Source organism: Nasonia vitripennis, chromosome 5, assembly GCF_009193385.2.
Source record: "Nasonia vitripennis strain AsymCx chromosome 5, Nvit_psr_1.1, whole genome shotgun sequence".
In the NCBI taxonomy this organism is placed as follows: domain Eukaryota; kingdom Metazoa; phylum Arthropoda; class Insecta; order Hymenoptera; family Pteromalidae; genus Nasonia; species Nasonia vitripennis.
This window is the reverse complement of record NC_045761.1, coordinates 14,037,766-14,055,297: the sequence shown is the minus strand read 5'-3', so window position 1 is coordinate 14,055,297 and position 17,532 is coordinate 14,037,766. Positions and strand designations below refer to the sequence as shown.

Here is a 17,532-nt window from a genome sequence, read left to right as displayed (position 1 = left end):
GTGTGTATATATATATATATATATATATATATATATATATATATATATATTAGTCTATATATATATATATAGACTAACACGTTCAACTCGCACTCCACTTGCACACAGTCTCACAATAAGCACTTGGCAGGCAAATTCGAGTAACTTTAACAATGCCCCTTTATTAGTTCTCAAATCAATTGTTTTTTTTTTGTCGAATAGTTTTGTCGTATTCACATAATAATTTTTCTAATTTCGCATCTTGCAATTTTTCGCCGTCATGCGCACATGATTTACAGAGATTTAACGTTTTACAACAATATCATCGTAACCTTTTACAATTCAAAAAGCACAGGTGCATCGTCGATTTACAAAGTACGTATATCTCGTCGACATAACTTTACAAAAACCGCTATGAAAATTATAAAAATGCAAGTATTGTAAACAGGCTGCTTGTTTCGCTTTTTTTGTGTTTTTCCAATTTTCTTCTCTTTTGAACATTCATGGGTGATTTTTTCTACGACTTTATAAGATTTTCAGGAAGCAAACAGATAAAACATACTGGGGCGGACTTTTTTCGTAATTACACACGCTGCCTTGAAAATTGACACATAATTAGCAATATACTTCTAAAATAATATCGTAGTCTTAATAAAGCATTGTACTTCCTTATTAAGTTTCACAGTCATAAGGTCGTTAGTTTCCGTCTAAATTAAACTGGCACTTATGTTGCTCAGTGAGTCTAACAAGCCGCAATTAACAAATGCTTTGATTAGCAGCATCGATCTTCTTCAAACGAATAAGTATTATTCTTTTCAATTAATCCGAATGCCTGGCCTAAAATTTCAAAAACCAATCTCGCATTTTCAAAGTTTCAGGCATGGCAAATAAGTATTCTGAATTCGTTTATCGCACAATAGTTGTTTTACACGTCGAGCTAAAAAAAATCATAAAAACATACCGTCTAAAATCACATATTGAAGATACATTTTGTAAAAATTCACTTAAAACAATGAATCTTTCCTTTTATTTTTATGAATTTTTCTATTAAACAAAAGCTTAAAAACAATTACTGTGACAAGCAAACGTTAAAAACAATTTCATCTAAAAGAAAATCCACTTCCTCGGGGAAATTACAAAGTGAACGGAGAAAAAAGAGTTGAAGACGATCGATGCCCGTATAATGTCTCCAACAGTCGTTCGCATGTTAACGAACACCTATGAAATCATGCCTATATGCTCATCGTTCAGTCAACACAAACGTCGCGCCCTTTGATAGCTTCTCCTGAAACATGCTCCAGCTTTTTCCCAGAACATCCAGTCTTCATACCCTCTTTCCTCCATTCTTCATATACATGATCTTACGTGGTGTAGATGTGTGTACTTGTGTGTGAGCATGTATGTGTGTAAGTCCTATAGGTAACTCGCTGAAATGCAGTGGCATTATTTGCGCGCGCTATTTCTTTCTCTATCGTGTTCCGCGCCGTCCCATCTTAGCCGTGTCAACAGTACTCTCACTCACGCTTCTATTCGCAATCCCTCGCAGCCTCTCGAATAAATATATCATAGGAGTGCACACATAAAAATCGGCTGCACAGTACTTTTAAATTCGTCGTATATAGGTGAAATATACGTTAAAAACAAACATTATTAATTTTTTGTTACATTTTTGAATTCGCAAACATATAAATCAAAACGGATTATACGCCAACAAAAGGGTGAAAGAGAAACAAACGAACCAACCGGCGACGGCGCGGGCTTCAAAGACGAGCGGGGAAATTATTCCCCTCGACTGACTTTTATCTATGAGGCTGCTCTGGCCACCCGCGCGCAGAACAGCGCAACACTCCGGCGAGCATGCAACGCACCTGATACCGTCGCACTCATCGCTATACTATATAGTATATATTATATATATATCATCGTGATATTGTACGTCTCGGATCAGTCGTTTCGTTAAAGTATGAGAGTCCATCATCGTCGTCGGCTCCTTCACTACGCCTGTATACCTCTCTCCTCGTTTTACCGATCGAGTCGATTCGCGCGCCTTGTCTTCGTCTACGATATGTTCGTGCGTCTGGTATAGTCTGTCGTCTTTTTTATTCGTGTGTCTGATCGGTCGCGAATCCTCAAGCCGTGTTCACGCTAACTATACTGTGGTATTGATCTGTCCCCGGTTCGAGATGGTCGGGCTGTCGCCTGGGGGCCGCTCACACGGGGGTGTAGTTGCCCTTCGGCTTGTAGAAGATCTGGCCGCTCATCAAGCGCCTCGTGATCTCCGTGAGCAGCAGCTGCTTTTCCTTCTTGATCTTCTTAAGTACTCCGCGGTTCTCCTGCGCTCGCCGCGACAGGTACGGCAGTACCTCCTTCACCGGCCCGTAGGGGATGTATTTGTACGCAGAGTAGCCCGATTGACCTGCAAATCCATGTCTCTTTAGTTTATGCTCGATGCACGAATGTTTTAAAGCTCTTGAAGTTACAAGACCAAACTTACCGAGCGGGAATGTCAGGTAATCGCACATGCCGAATAATTGACCAAAGCAGATGACTTTGTCCTCGGGAGAAATACCAATCTCCTTCATTCTGAAATTCAGACAGATTGCGTAAGTGTGCGTACAGAAAACAGCAGTAAGCAAAGGAATAGGATTTATAATAGCAAAAGAGTGTTGATTTACTTTTCAATGGCGAAGCGCACTGTGTCCTCGTTGTGCGAAGCCACCATAATGCCAATCTTCTTCGGATCCTCTCCTTTATCCTTGTACTGCTTCATCCTGCGCAGACACTCCATGAGGGTCCTGTGATACGACTCGGTCGTTGCCTCGTAGGTTGGGTTCGTTGGATCCGCGTAGCCCATCGCCGCAGCTCGAGCTCTCTCCTTTATTATTAGTGTAAGTTAAATCAATAATTTTTGTTTTTCATGTGACAACGCGAGCAAGGAATGATAAAAATGAGCAATATACGCGATACACATGACTTCCCTTGAACAAATTAAAATCGTGACACAACTCACCAATGGTTTTTTTTACACAAGCACTACTTCATTAAATGCTGTGAGCAACAAAACATTATTGATTATGCATCAGATTAAAATAAACTGTGAAATGAAATTATAGCTATACTTTTGGACGAGTTCAGCACTTGGTTTCTCGCCGTTGTATTGCAACAATGCAGCGAGAAAAATTCCGTTGATACAGTCGTACATAAGAATCGATGCAACTAATGAATTCGTACAGCATCACTCGCAATCAGTGCAGAGATTGCATCAACCTCTCATCCGCGCACATGCACGCCTCCGATAATGCGAAGCAGCAGGTGGTACAACGCTAAAAATCTTCCACAAGCATCCTGTTCGAGCCAGTAGAATCTTTTTAAAACTATTCAAAGGAACGTCGAAACAAAAAGAAAAAAAGAAGCGAACGAACGGATGGAAACGAGTCCCAAATGAACGAATAGGCGCGGAAAGTTCCACAGCACAGTATACGTATGAGAACGATCGGATCAGAAGCGTTGGCTGCGGACTCGTATACGTTACCTGCTCGATATACGCGCCCCGCACGATCTTGGCGCCGAAATAGAAGTTCTGCCGCTCAGCCTGTTCGAGATCAGTCTTGACTTCGGTGAAGGCGTCCTGCAGATACGTCTGGTATGTGTTGAACACCACAGCCTAGGGAGGGGGTAGACCACACATTGAGATTTGAGAGCTCATTCACTGATAACCTCTGTAACGATACACATTTGATGGAACTATTCTTATGGTCACGAGTAATTACCCTCTTTGTATTGTACTTGCGCATCATCTCCAGTGTCAGTCGGGAGATTGCCGGCTGGAAGTACGTCTGCTCCGCGTCGATCATGATGCGCACGTCCAGCTTGTCCGCCACCTATGAATAGCAACATTTCGTTTCGTCAGTCGAATTGCTCGTACTCGCTAATTATTTACCTCTTATACATTTTCATGGCTTGCTTTTTTCAACTTTCTTACGTTCAGAACAGCGTGGTACATTTATGTATCACACACAGATCAACGGAAATACGTTATTGAAAAATGATCGAATCGAAAGATTATGCATAATGACATGATGTTTATAGCGTGACAGACACTGCGGTCGAAAGAAACACGATGACTCAAGCAATCCCACATGTAAAAAATTCTCGAATAAAGTGGTTTGTTTATCAGACTTTACAATATCCCGATGCACACTATACACGTTTCATGAATTTCCGGAACGTTTTGAGAAATTAACTTACTTTATTTTAGCAACATTATTCATCCGTTTACTGAAGTAGAACATTGTATAATAGATTAGAAAACGCAGTCGACGACGAAGTCGCTACTCGACTTACCGATACGATGTTGTTGAGCCGTCTGATCATGTTCCGGAACATCTCTTCCTCTTTCCTCGTCAGCTGCGTCATAAGTCTCACCATTTTTCCCGTTTTGATGTCCGGCACTTGGAAGGTCTCGCTCAGCTCGTAGTTCTCGTCCAGGATTCCGCTCCAGGGGAACAAGTGGATCACACTGAATAGAACAATCGGCATTAGTAATGCTGTAAAACGGCCGAGAAACCTCAGCACAAAGAGAGCGACAGTATACAACACTTAAAAGTAACTAAAATCTTTATCTATCGATGTAAAATAATACGCCGAATTTATCGAAATCTGCTAATTTTTGTGACGATAAGTTCCTCTCTATAGTGTATTAGCAAATCTTAATAAACTCGAGTGGTATGTCTATAACATTACTATGAAAATCGTTAGAGGTAATAAAGATCAATCAAAATGTTAAGAAGCGACTACTTTGGAGTAACTTCCCAAGGGTCTGTTCCTCTACCGTGTGAGAAAAGCATAAAAAATAGTTGAAAAATGTCAGCACTGTATAAAATAAAAATCGTCCAATTCAATGCCGAAATAACAAAAAGTGTATAATGCACGAAGGCGAAAGGATACATTCACGGATATCTTGCGTGAACATACTTAATGCGGGGGTCTCTACTGGAAACCAATATATAAACAGAAAACGAACTGGAGAATGAAAGTTTCATAGAAAAAATGCATTATTAAAGTTGTTTTCTTACTTTCTGCACATCCAAAGACAGCATCCATGTAATGAAAAAAATACGTTACATTAGCGTAATTGAATTTACTATTGGTCGGTTGCAACTGATAATCGCGTTCGGAATACACACGCGCTTAACAATGTTTATGCCGTATCGCATACACATCTACCACATCACACATATATTCACGTATCGTTCGGTCTCGACGCGGCGAGTCGAGAGAAAATTCCGAGCGTAAAGCCGCGCAAAAGTGCGAGAGCTATTTTTGCTCCGGTAAGTATACGTACCCTTCTTTGTCGGATTGAATCTTTTGCAAGAACTTCTGAACCGGCGCCGACTCTCGAATGTGCGCCTCCTCGAACTTTCTTTCGAAAATCTCAGGCTTCGCGTGATGTGCCAGTACCGCTCCTTCGCCGCCCACGACGTCCGAGACGTACTGTCGAGCGCGCATTATCACCTCGGACAGTTGGAGCTGAAACATAGATCGTATCGGTTAATCGTTGTTATCAAATTTTGGAAATAGAAAAACTTTCTTGTTTTTTGTACGTACCAAAAGTTGCGGCCTGCCGAGAGCGGTCAGTTTTACAGCCGTGAATCCAGCCCCATGTGAATTGTCTGTGTGAACAAAAGTCGTTGATTAATATAAAGAGCAATATTGGAGGTACATTTTGTCCATTCTGTTATACAGAGTATGTAATAAAGGAAAACATTACTTGCTACAGCCTCGAGACATCTGACAAAAATGTCCATGTTCCTCTCGCAGGAAGCTTCGTTTAGATAAAAGTACGTTCTGGCAGAGGAGACCTTGTATCGCCTGTCCGCGAAAGACTTCTCTACGTGGTACTTCTTCAAAGTACCCGAATTCTTCTCGTCACCGGCTTCCGACACGGAGGCCCTGCAAAGTCATAATAATATTTGTTACCTGATGTAAAGTATAATCATTAAGTATATAAATAAAGTTATATAATTGAAAGTGACTTTTTAAAATTATTATTCATTGACTAGACGTATTTTATACATTTTTTAAAATGTATTAGCATTAAGGTAAAAAAGAAACTAGAAAAACTTAGAAATAAATAAGAAGGACATTTTTTAAATTTTAATCCATTTTCTGTAAATTCATGAGACGTTTAACTGCGCAATACTCACTTGACTTCACGTCGCTCAGCTTCTTCCTGTGTGATGTCCTCCTCAACCGAGTAATCGAGAATCGGCTTCACTCCGAACTGTCGCAACCTGCTGAGGACCGGTGCGATTTTGATTTCGTCTTCTCCAGCTACGAAATGGCCGTAGAACGTAGACTTCATGACAAACGAGAACAGCCTTTCGCCCATCAACGTCTGCATAAGTCTCATCAACTGCAAACAAAAAAGTTCAATGCGTTAGCTTCGTGAATGCATAACGTGCATTTTCATTGGGTGCGAGAGAAAAAGTAGTGCGGAAAAAAGTGGTGTGGAGTATCACGCATTATCTAAGAATAATCACCTAACACAGCACGTGCAGTGTATCGTCGACCTATGAAACTCATAAGTTCATTGGCATAAATTTCTTTTCCAATTTCATTTTATTTTCTCGTTAAAACTATTATAAGATCCTCTCGTTTCATGAATCCGCGACGAGACGATGCAGGATAGAAGCGTCCAGAAGAATCCCGAAATACGTGTATCAGTCGTTGGCCCGACCACGTGCTCCTCCACATACAACGACCGACTTTCAGCAGCAGCAGCAGCAGCGGCGGCGCACTCTTTCATAGTTTCGCCGAATAAATTAGTCGCGAGCCGGCGAAATTCCGAGCGTCACGTGCTGCCGCACGGCCGAAAAGTCGGCCGTCGCCATCGCGAAAGCTCTTGGCCCAGGCAGGAGAGACCGCGATGGCTCGTTACGTCACACTCGTAGAAAAACGGGCGCGCGCGCAAATTTCACTCCCGAGCACCGAAGGCCGTTTCTGCCGCACTTGCGTGTGTGTGCGAGCGTCTGTGTATACTGTAACGGAGCGAATGCCACGGTTGCCGTAAAATCGTGAACGAGAGGGAGACGGGGGGGGGGGAGGGAGTCTCGAGGTCTTGTGACGTTGTAATATGTGTGCCGGGGCTCGGCCCGCCGGTTACGCGTTCCGCTCGCGTTTTAGAGGTATTTATGGATTTTCGGCGGCTTTCCCCCGAGATTAGTGCGCGTCCGCTGCTGTCCTACTGATTCGGTAATAAGCTGAACTACTTTTAAACATTTTTTTATAGACCGTGTTTGTTACTCTTCATATTAAGTATATATAGTTGGCTTCATCGAGCAAATTACAAAATTTATTTCAAGTGTTCAACCGCGGCATTGAGAGTTACTTGCAATTCTGCAGAGCGTTACGTATATTTTCGAGTGAACGGAAAAGCCCCAAAGTTCTAAATAGAGATTAGTTTCGCGACTGCAGCTATACGCGATTCACACACCGAGTCATCGCCCCGAGTCCGCGTCTAATAATAATACGTAGAAGATTGGCATCCTTGGCCACCTGTTCTGTCAACCGCTTCAATTTTAGATCGACTACGATTGCATAAAGCTTCATCCGCGTATAAAGAATAAAGCAGTATATGCCAAAAGATAATTCATCCTGTCTCCAGCTGGCAAATGAATGCCCGTAAATAATTCAATGTCGTCGGTGAAAAGTTTAAGTATTCGAATTTTCTACAAAAGCCGTCGGTTAATTGCTACTTCGATGCGCATGTCGAGCTTACTTTGTCAATTTATTTGTGTACTATTATCTTTCGCAAGCTGTGATATGATGTATACTGGCAGATGATACTTCGCAGTTCGAGCAACGAGCAGTTCCCATCTCTGGCGACTCGTCAGGTTTATTTTATTACCGCAGAGTCGCGCGACGCATTGTGCCAGGTTGGATAAATATAACGCGGGTCTAACGTTACGGGCTGCTAATATTCCGAGAAGGTGGAGAAAAACGCTTACCCAGCGAGATTTTATGCTGCGCAGAGCGAGCGAAACTGACGAGGAATCATTTAGACGCATCAATTGTCGACACTACTTTATCCGCGTTGTTAATTTGACTTTTTTGACTGACTTCTTTCATTGAAACAAGGTGAACCGTTTGACAATTCTTTCGGGACTTAAAGTAGTCTGTCTGGTGTGTAGGTGTACTGTGATTGTTCCAGTCTATTCATCAACTTAGTAATCAGGCAAATTTTATTGTTCATTGCAAGAAGAACTTTTCAGAGACATCAGAGTTAATACAAAATGATTTGTTTCTTTTTTTTAAATAAACCGTATATCATAATCAAATGATAAAATATATAAAAATGAATTTTATAAAATATAAATTTCAAAAAGGAACATCGCTGTAAAGGCTTTCTTCAAATTTGGAGTATTCGAAATGAAAATTAATTACGATGGTGACGCGAATGTACGCATAAAAGTCACTTGTACGCGTTGGCGTTCTTAATTGTTTGAGAAGATAACGCTAAACGTTTGTTCTTGTTTAGACCTATTAAAGGCGCAAAGTATAAACCGCGCACACCACTACGACTTACTGATTAACTGATCACGTGCGGCTGAACATAAAAATTACTAAATCATTTTTGAAATTCAGTCTTTCTGTAAAATTACTCGATTGATGATTACAACCATACAGAGGTAGATATTTGAATAAATACAGAGACAGCAATATTTCATCATTTACGATACTACTCCGCTAGTCTTAACTTGTGAAATCAGAATAAGCCAGTCCAATAGATAGACAGTTCACTATGAATTTGAACGTAACTTACGAAAAAGAAATATTTATTATTTCATATAAATTATCGATTTTTGTTACAAGAATAAAAATTCCATTAATTCAACGTCTCATCTAATTTTACGGACTAATATATCTGGTCAAAGATTCAAAAACTAACTGTGCTTAAAATAAACATGGTCAAATAGTTTTATCAGTCGTCTATATAATGAAAATAACGTCAATTAAATCGTCATTTGAAATGATTTATTTATATAGCGATATATATGCGCTATCTAGTTAATTTTTTAAGAAAATATATGAATTTTGATAATTAATAAGTCGTATACAACATTCACATTAGACAGTTACATTCAAATTCATGGTAAGCCTTGTATTTATTGGTCACCCCTCCCCGCCCTCCAACAATATTACGATTGTAGTCTCTCGGCATCAGAGTCAACTCAAAGGACAGAAGTAGCCCTGTGTAAACATTCGCACATACGTCCATGCATTGCACGTATACAGTGTACAGGTGTGTACTATAAAAATAGCTTTGAGAAGATTCAAGTGCTGTTTACCAAGTGTAAATTTACTCAGATGAGATATATGTTCCGAGCCCCCGGCTACGTAGCTCTCTTATGCCAACCGAGCGAAAAAAATCATGTGTACACTTTTTACCTGCTTATGAGTTAAAACTATAATAAATGCTGTAGTAATTTTGTATTGCATAGTCAAGTCGCATTACCCAGTAGGTATCTTATGACTCAGTATACGGAATCGTAATATCGAATGTCTGGATCAGCTATTGAAAAGAATTAGTATATCTTGATCCGCCATATCGTTACACGTTTTTCCTGAATATTTTAAACCAAATCGCATTATCTAACGTCTGGATCGGTTATAAAGGTGAATTTTAATGATACTACATATATCGATAATGATAATGATCAATAAATCACCAGCCGCGCACGAGTCATAAAACGTTATGTATACACAGAGACAAACCGAACTTTGCGTCCATCAGAAGAATCAGATACTGCAACGCACGCTGCGACGATTTGAATACAATTCTGGTAGGCCAGACATTGGGACAAAATTCTAATGGTGGCGCATTGCGTGTGTTATGCCACTGTCCGACGCGAAGGACACTGGCCGTGACTGATAAGAATTGTAAACACAGACGCTGCGTAGCTGAACGACTGCAATATTATGCCCTAAATTATTTACTTCCTATCGCAATAGGCACACGCACACGTTATGAACACCATGATTTCATTGCTGCTTTCAATTATGAGTTCATCAAACAACATTTATAGTGTGTCGAAAAATATCGGGATTAAATATCGGGGTTTCGTATACATATATAGGTAAGAAGCTTTCGACCGCTGGCTGATTTTTGAAGGGACAAGCGTAATGAGTATTTATTGAATTTTCAGGGGGAACTTGCTTTTTGTACGTTCAAGGCTGACTCCGCGATTAAACTGTTGCACTAGGTTACGCGACGTTGTGATACATTGTGGCTATACGTAGTATAATCTGTTCTAGTGCGGGTGACCTGATTCGGGCAATTGAAATCATTTAATGACGTCTGCGATAATATTAAATTATCTTCGAGCAAATTCGTTAGAATATATTAAATCAAAAAAAGGTCTTTTTCTTGTTGGTCTTAAAATATCGCTCGTAACTATATGGCACCTGATTACTGTATCCACAAAGTTCAATGCGTTTGACATAAATAACGTTTCAAAGACATCCCAAACTATATGATATGACTCGTACCAGTATGCTCGCCAATATATATGTTTTAAAATTTGTGATTAAACAATACTTAAGTAATGACGTACCCGTCACGTTTTTTGCATTGCCTAGAAATCATAGGTCAGTAAATATTCGACCGTAGAATGGTTTCGAATCATTTTTGGACAAATATTATGAAATTGAAGCCTTAGCTTTAAAATTCCATTCATAGATCCATTATTCGATGAATAAATTTCAGTTTAAAATTTCAATAATTTTAACTATGCACATACAAATACTAGAAATTACTTGAAACGATTATTGACTGCTACGCTATTATACTTCTAATCTGAAGTAGTGAAAAATTACTCCTTCAAGAGGCAGGAATTAAAATAATTTAGAGTAATTTCAGAGTTGCATGATTCCAAAAATCGTAGATAGAAGACAAGCCGATCGCATATCGCACTGAAATTATTTTTAGTAAGTGGACAAAGTCTGACCAGATTATAAAGAACGATAAACAATGTACATTCGCAGACTATATGCACACACACATATATATATATATATATATATATATATATATATATATTCTTGCTAATTTCCTTATCTAATTCTTGCGTTGTATTTATTCTTTTATCGCGTAGATAATTTGGTATAGACTCCACTTTACCGCACGCCCAACACAACGTGCATATAGACAAGGAAAGATGTTATCCTGAGCGTTTCAATTTATGGAAGTGGAGTCGAGGGTAGCAGCTTATCGATAAAGTGTTTCTCCGTAGTATTTCCTGCAGATAGCGCGATGATTCGTCAAAGCAATGCCTTTGTGTACATACACACAAGCCTCGATATTATTTAGATAGTAAAACCAAATACGCGGACGGCAGAACGTACCTGCGTGTGCTACTGTGCGAGCAGGAAAAAATCGGCGAATTCCAAAGAGTAAAGCCCCTTTTTTCACAATAAATGCGCATAATTACGCGCGACCGGCTGGCTGCGGATGTATGTAACTCAATGTTACAGTCTCATTCGGCGTTATCTGTGTATAACACGCGCCGAGTTACGCGAGCCGAAATTTAAGTGTTCAAGTTTATTGCGGCTCCCACGTGCGTTATCAATAAGCGTCGGAGTTCCTTTGTACAAAAATTATATACGATAACACTTGTTCTGCTGCGACTGGCCAAATATATACCATCTGCGTGGAATACTGGTAATGGTACTTTGCGAATTCAAATTTCTCGGTACCGAATATATTCTCAACTGCCAGCTCTTATCTAAACTATATGAAAATAGTTTTCTCGCGTCATCAAAGGATCTCGATTCATTTTTTTGACAATCGAAGGTATATAACTATACGTGTGCAGCGCGATTCTCCGTATACGTTCGCGCCGGCAATAAAAGCCACGGGGGCGCCAGACGAGCATACGGCCTTGGGGCTCTTGACTCACGTCGTACCGCACGTGTCGCGTCGTCGCCGGGTCGGACGTAGAGAGCACATAAGAGCCGCACAGACGCGTGTATACATACTGCACGCATGGCCGCTAGACGTTCCGCCGAGGGATAATTCGATCACTCGAACAATGAATGAAGATCCGATGTCGGTTATTCGTTATCGTCTTCAAGATCCTCCTATCGCCGTTGTAAAATCGCGCGACGCCCGATTATGCTCGAGTGCCTGCGGATTAAGCGGCGATTTGGACTTATTTCGAGGGGTTCACACTTTGATACGACGCGCGACAAATCGCGGAAATGTAGAAACAAATAGAAGGCGAAGTATGCGCGTTTCGTTTGCTTTTCAGAATTCGTTATATGAAATGTCGGGGGCAAAGTCGCGAGACGTGTGCAAAGCTGACTGTAAATAAATCACATTTTATTGATCTCATTAGCAGTACTGGCGCTATCTGCACGATTTTCAAGCATATCAATGGAAAAATAACCGCGCTTTAACACGCCTATATACCGAAATAAAAAAAAACTGAAATTTCTCCATCGCGGGAGTATAGAGAAACGCAACGATGGCAACGACCTGCTCGAGATCCTCCCGCCGTGCTCTGGGCTATATACATGTACCTATACATGTATATAGCCCAGAGCACATTGGAGCCGCAGCCACGAAAGGCTGCGCTCGAGTAGCGCAATGAAAAAACAAAAGAGCCCGATGACGCGCTTCCGAGCGATGCAGTTGTCGCCGGGTGAATTTCCATCCGACGAGCGGCAAGTGCCGCGACACCCACGAATTCGCCCGGCGCGATGCGTGGATGCGAGCTCTCGCTATAACTATATATCGTATATCAGAAGGGGGCGGGGGGGGGAGAGAGTATTTATTAGAGGGCCGGACAGACGCGCGAATTGGTCTTTCCGATCGTGTGGCGATTTGATTGATTTTTGGAATAGCTTTTGCGGAATTTTTCGAAAAAGGCCAATCCCTTTATATCACGGCAGTATTGAGCGTAACTATTTCAGTTGCAGCGCAGTATTAGAAGCACCTCAAGACTGCAGTGTAATGCGGTTGGCATCGGAAACGCCGTTAAATCCTATTTGACACGTAATCGCGACTGTTGGCAGCTAATTTTCGACAATATTTTTGTTTACGTGTTTCTCTCGGCTCTCGCTCGCTCGTCTCAAGTCAGCTGTTGCTTACACGCGTGGCAACAAATATCCGAGAATAAACCTGCGCAAATATCTCTATCTTCCAAATTGAACGCGCCATTGTTATTATAGCGTGTGTATAATTTATTTATGAAGACGCCGAGGAAAAAGCCAAGACTCGACGATGGAATCCGAAGCAAAAAACGAAGTCGAGGGAATCAATTTGAAAAGTAAAAAGGCTGATCGATCAAGCCGTCATTTAAGTGGAGAGAGACGGTAATTGTAATCACGACGTTTATAGTCGTTACTGCTCTGCGCATCTGCCGCGCGAACAATAATAAAGGCAGGCGATCGAGAGGAACCCTAATTAAGTGCAGCGCGTATACGACGTAAACATTATCATTGAATATCAAATAACCTTGCCCGCAAGCCCATACTTAAAAAAGTCGTTTAAAAGACGCGCCGTTTTACAGGTATATATAGGTATAATCGTAACTGGTTACTTCAAGGTTCCCCAGTCAAGTTGATATTACAAGCCTAATCGCTTTATGCTTTTTACGCTTTTTCGCGTATTTTTATCTCGTCTGTTTTAAATATACACGTATGAGCAGGCTTATGTTTTATTTCATTTCAGGTGCGTCTGTACATAACATCTCGCGCACATTGTCATGCTAAACTGAAAGCGCATAACGCGAGCTATTTCCAGGAACCAAGCTAAAAAACCTACGAGGAAACTCGCGCTTCGTGGGAGGCGCGTTATGTCGTCTGCATCGGGCTCTCTCGCATATAACAGATTGATAAGAAAGTCGACAATGCGGATAATCAGGTTTCGCGTAGGACTCTCGAATTGCAGTGTACGGCGCGCGCACACACACGCGCACACACACGCGCACACTCGGTTTTCTCTCGCTGCTGCTGACATGCCCTCTATTATTCTAGCAGTAAGCCGAGACAAGGTGAGCCACGCGCGAGCAAAAGAGAAAGCTCGCGCGGGAGGCTAAGTGTAACCGGCTCTGCGCGGATGGACCTCTTTTTGCACTTATTAACTTTAGCCGATTGCGTATGCAGCTCTCAGTTCGATGTCAAGTGCCTTTCCTTACGAGACGGCTCAGGATTGACCGTTCGCACTTTCGCTCAGTTTTTCCTACGTGCTTCGAGGGTGCAGAGATGTCTGGCGCGAATAGACGAGAGAGTTTAATTCGACGATAACCTTGTACAGCCCCTTTTTCATCGGCCCATTCTTTAGCCTTCGTGTACGCGAGTCGTTGGAACTAAGCCTCTTTTGTGTCTGCATACACTACGCACGTAGAGAAGACACCTTCTCTACTACACTGTACATCGGAGTCCGTAGGAGAAAACGGGAAGAGCAGAAGGCTCGAACGAAGTTTCTCCAATGTGTGGGTGTAGCCGTTTGAAGGTATACGCGTTGAGCGGCTCTCTCGCACGCGAAAATGATATTCCCGCGTCAGCGCGAAAACCGCATCTCACGTTTCCGCTGGCGTCCGCCGACCAGCCCATTTTGCGCACGCAAGAGCAAAGGTAATCTTTTGACGAATTTTAAAACTCGCGAGAGAGACATATCGATGAAAATCGAGCGCTGCTGCTGCAGCCTCAACGGTTTCCCAATGACCCAATCCAAACGCGATACTCTGCGGGCTCACGTGTCCTTATACGAGAGCAGCATATATAATATACCGGTTCGCTGACCAGCTTCGCGGCGTGTATCGCGATTTCGCCGGCGACCGCATGAACGCACACATAACACGCGTGTATACGGAGGACGGCGGCGACTCGCCCACCGATTACACTGATGACGGCTGACGATGAAGATCCGGCCTCTGCTCCGGCCCCTCTTTCTTACTTTATTCCCGTGCTCGCGGGCCTCGCTTTTCGTCTGCATGCAGCACTCGACCCACTGCGCCGCTTTTTCGCGATGCAGCAGTGCCGTCTCTCCGAACCGAGCGTTCCCCCCGCGAGTGCTTTTGTTCTCGTTCCTCGGAATTTTCAAATCTCGTCGAGCCTCGATGCAAATGCCGAACTCGCGCGCGCGCGCGCGGACGTCCGATGCTCGTCGTCGAGTTTATTTTTGGACGGCCAGCGGCAGCATTGACGAACATTTTTTCGCGGCTTCTCTGCCAAGACTAAAATTGCTCGACGCGCGCGAGCACACACCTCCCTTTTATTTTCGAATCGGCGGGAACGCGCGCAACTCATCGGCCTAAATTTAAAATTCGACGCTTTTCGCTATTTTCGGCGCTTTCTCGCTTGCGCGTGTGTAGTAGCGCCGTATATCGTGTCATTAGCATTCGCGAGCCAGCCGAGCGCGCGTCATCGCACGTGTAGTCTCAACGTGACGTCAAAATAACGCGCTGCTGCTCCCGCGGCGAGCCTCGAGCGAGAGCAGCAAAGCGTTCTATCCGCCGATCTCGGCTTTTTTGCGCGCGCGTACAGCGCGAGCAGTTTTTCCGCGAGTGTAACGGCGAGAGAAGCTCGTTTCGTAACGAGGGTCGAGGCGCAAATAGAGGTAAAGTGGCAACCGGTATTGTAAATATAGAGTATGGCTATCGTCGTCGCGCACCGGCTCTTCATTAATTGATGACATTGTGCCTCTGCTTGCTTACGTAACGTTGGATGGCTCGGAATATTTCGTAGCGCGGGCTAAGAACGAATTGAAGAAGAAATTCGCCGCTAAAGAGAGTGCACATTCGCACCTCGCAGCTACGGACGGTTTATGCTCGGCTCTAAACTCAGTCGATTTACCGTTGCAATTAGATCGTCGCGGGCGATTTTTGCGAGAACCGACAGGATTCGCAAACTCGTTTTCCCTCCCCGCGCGGCCGACAATTACGACTCTCGCTCGCTCTGTCGGGCGGAGCCTTGAAACTGAACTTGAAACATGGTGGAGCGAAAAAGCCCGGTGAGTATATATCATAGGCGCAAAACTACACGTGCGCAGCGCCACAGCCGAAAACCGCTCGCCCCCATGGAGCTAGGTATAGCTATATATAGCCGGCCGCTGCCAGAACCTTCCATGTCGCCCCTGTTCCCGCTGCGAAAATCTCGAGTGGCAGGTGCGCCAAGTGCTGCCCCGAATGCTCCGTTCGTATAATACGGGAGAAAGTGAGAGAGAGAGAGAGAGAGAGAGAGACAGCAGGGGTACGAGCCGAGAGGAAGAAAAAGGTGCCTGTAGATTTCTCGAAAGAGAGAGAGAGAGAGAGAGAGCACGAGGAGTGAATGGTCGCGCGGCGACGGCTGCTGCCCTTCCGCTCGGCGCGCGCGGCGCGTATCGATCAAAATCCGTCGGTTCCCCTCCCCCCATCGCAGTAGGCCAATCGCGCAGGAGACGTATAGTCTGGCGTGCAGCGCCGAGCGAGGTCGGAAAAGAGGAAAAAATGCGCCGAAAAACTTTGCCGAAAATTGTCAAGTACCTTGGCGTTGTTCTCGACGAGGAACTCGACGGAGCAGAGCTGGTAGACGACGTAGGCGCGCACGAGCTCGGTCATGGTCTTGCTCTTGAAGGAGGCGACGGGATCGTTGAACTTGAGGTCGAGCGGGTCGAGCTGTCTGGTCTGCTGGGCCGGGGGCAGCTCGGCCTGGGCCGGGGCCGAGGTGGCGGCAGTAGCCGCAGCGGTGCTCGTGCGCTCGCGCACCACCTGCTGCAGCTGCTTGGCGGCGCAGCACCGCGGCAGCCTCCTCAGGAACGCCATTCGAGCCTCTGCGGTGCTTGGACGTCGACGGGTGAGCGGGCTGCGAGCAAGGCGAGCAAGATTCCAGAATCTGCGAGGCGAGTGGCGAACTGCGCTGCACGCACTGCTGGCCTGCGGGAGAGCGGATCGAGACTGGCAGACTGGCAGACTGGCACTCCACTCGCGCGACTCGGCTCCTCCGCTCCGCTATCTGGCTACTGCCGTGTCGTTCGCGCGCGCGCACGCGGTACGTCGTACTCTATGCAACACACGCGCACGGAATACTTAGGCTTACGGATCGGGCGACTCCGTGTGTGTCGAGCGCGAACACGAAAGGAAAGCCGCCGCCGTCGCGCGCGCGCCGAACAAGCGAGGACCGCCGGAGAGAGACGGGAGTGGGGACTTGGGGAGCTTCTGTGTGTACTTATGTGCGCGTGCGGATGTGCCTACCCACACCAGCGCACGCGCGCGCGCTAGCCGGAATAAAAGCGAAGACTCCGCTCGCTCTCTCCCTCTTCTTTTATGAAGACTCCGAGTCTCCGCGCCTTATTTTACTCGACGCTCTCTCGCGCTGCACCCCCGCTGCACCCCCGCTGCACTCTGCAGCCGGCTATCGATTTTCGCCCTTCGACCGACCCTCTACGTAAGTGTGCGCGCGCTTACGTATACACGCTTCCAAGTCGGCCGCCGTAGCTTCTTTTCCGGCAGTACAGCCTTCGATCGATATTGTAGACTTACACACAGGCGAACGACAGCAGATTGCAGA

The 17,532-nt window shown here is 44.3% G+C and overlaps 1 protein-coding gene across 3 annotated transcripts; it reads right to left on the bottom strand.

Moving 5' to 3' along the window:
• Positions 1–141: 141 nt before the first annotated feature.
• Positions 142–17,109, bottom strand: LOC100117400 (proline dehydrogenase 1, mitochondrial). Of its 3 annotated transcripts, none has more exons than XM_031932244.2 (12): positions 16,509–17,104; positions 6,186–6,394; positions 5,750–5,931; positions 5,587–5,651; positions 5,324–5,508; positions 5,055–5,057; positions 4,324–4,498; positions 3,750–3,860; positions 3,512–3,643; positions 2,655–2,854; positions 2,474–2,562; positions 183–2,395 (listed from the first exon to the last, which is right to left on the bottom strand). In XM_031932244.2, the coding sequence occupies exons 1-12, from the start codon at positions 16,785–16,787 to the stop codon at positions 2,190–2,192; spliced, it is 1,836 nt and encodes a 611-aa protein (XP_031788104.1). In that variant the 5' UTR covers positions 16,788–17,104; the 3' UTR covers positions 183–2,189. The 3 variants fall into 3 exon arrangements, with proteins under 3 accessions (XP_031788105.1, XP_031788104.1, XP_032456692.1); XM_032600801.1 differs by lacking the exon at positions 16,509–17,104 and adding an exon at positions 6,522–7,018; XM_031932245.2 differs by lacking the exon at positions 5,055–5,057 and having other exon boundaries at positions 142–2,395; positions 16,509–17,109.
• Positions 17,110–17,532: the final 423 nt, after the last annotated feature.

Excerpts from the sequence above, each read along its gene's own strand:
- LOC100117400 (XM_031932244.2), bottom strand. The coding sequence starts at position 16,787 with ATGGCGTTCCTGAGGAGGCTGCCGCGGTGCTGCGCCGCCAAGCAGCTG. Across the intron at positions 5,652-5,749 it reads ATGTCTCGAGGCTGTAGCAA|ACAATTCACATGGGGCTGGA; the intron begins GTAATGTTTTCC and ends TTGTTCACACAG. Across the intron at positions 3,861-4,323 it reads GGCTCAACAACATCGTATCG|GTGGCGGACAAGCTGGACGT; the intron begins GTAAGTCGAGTA and ends TGCTATTCATAG.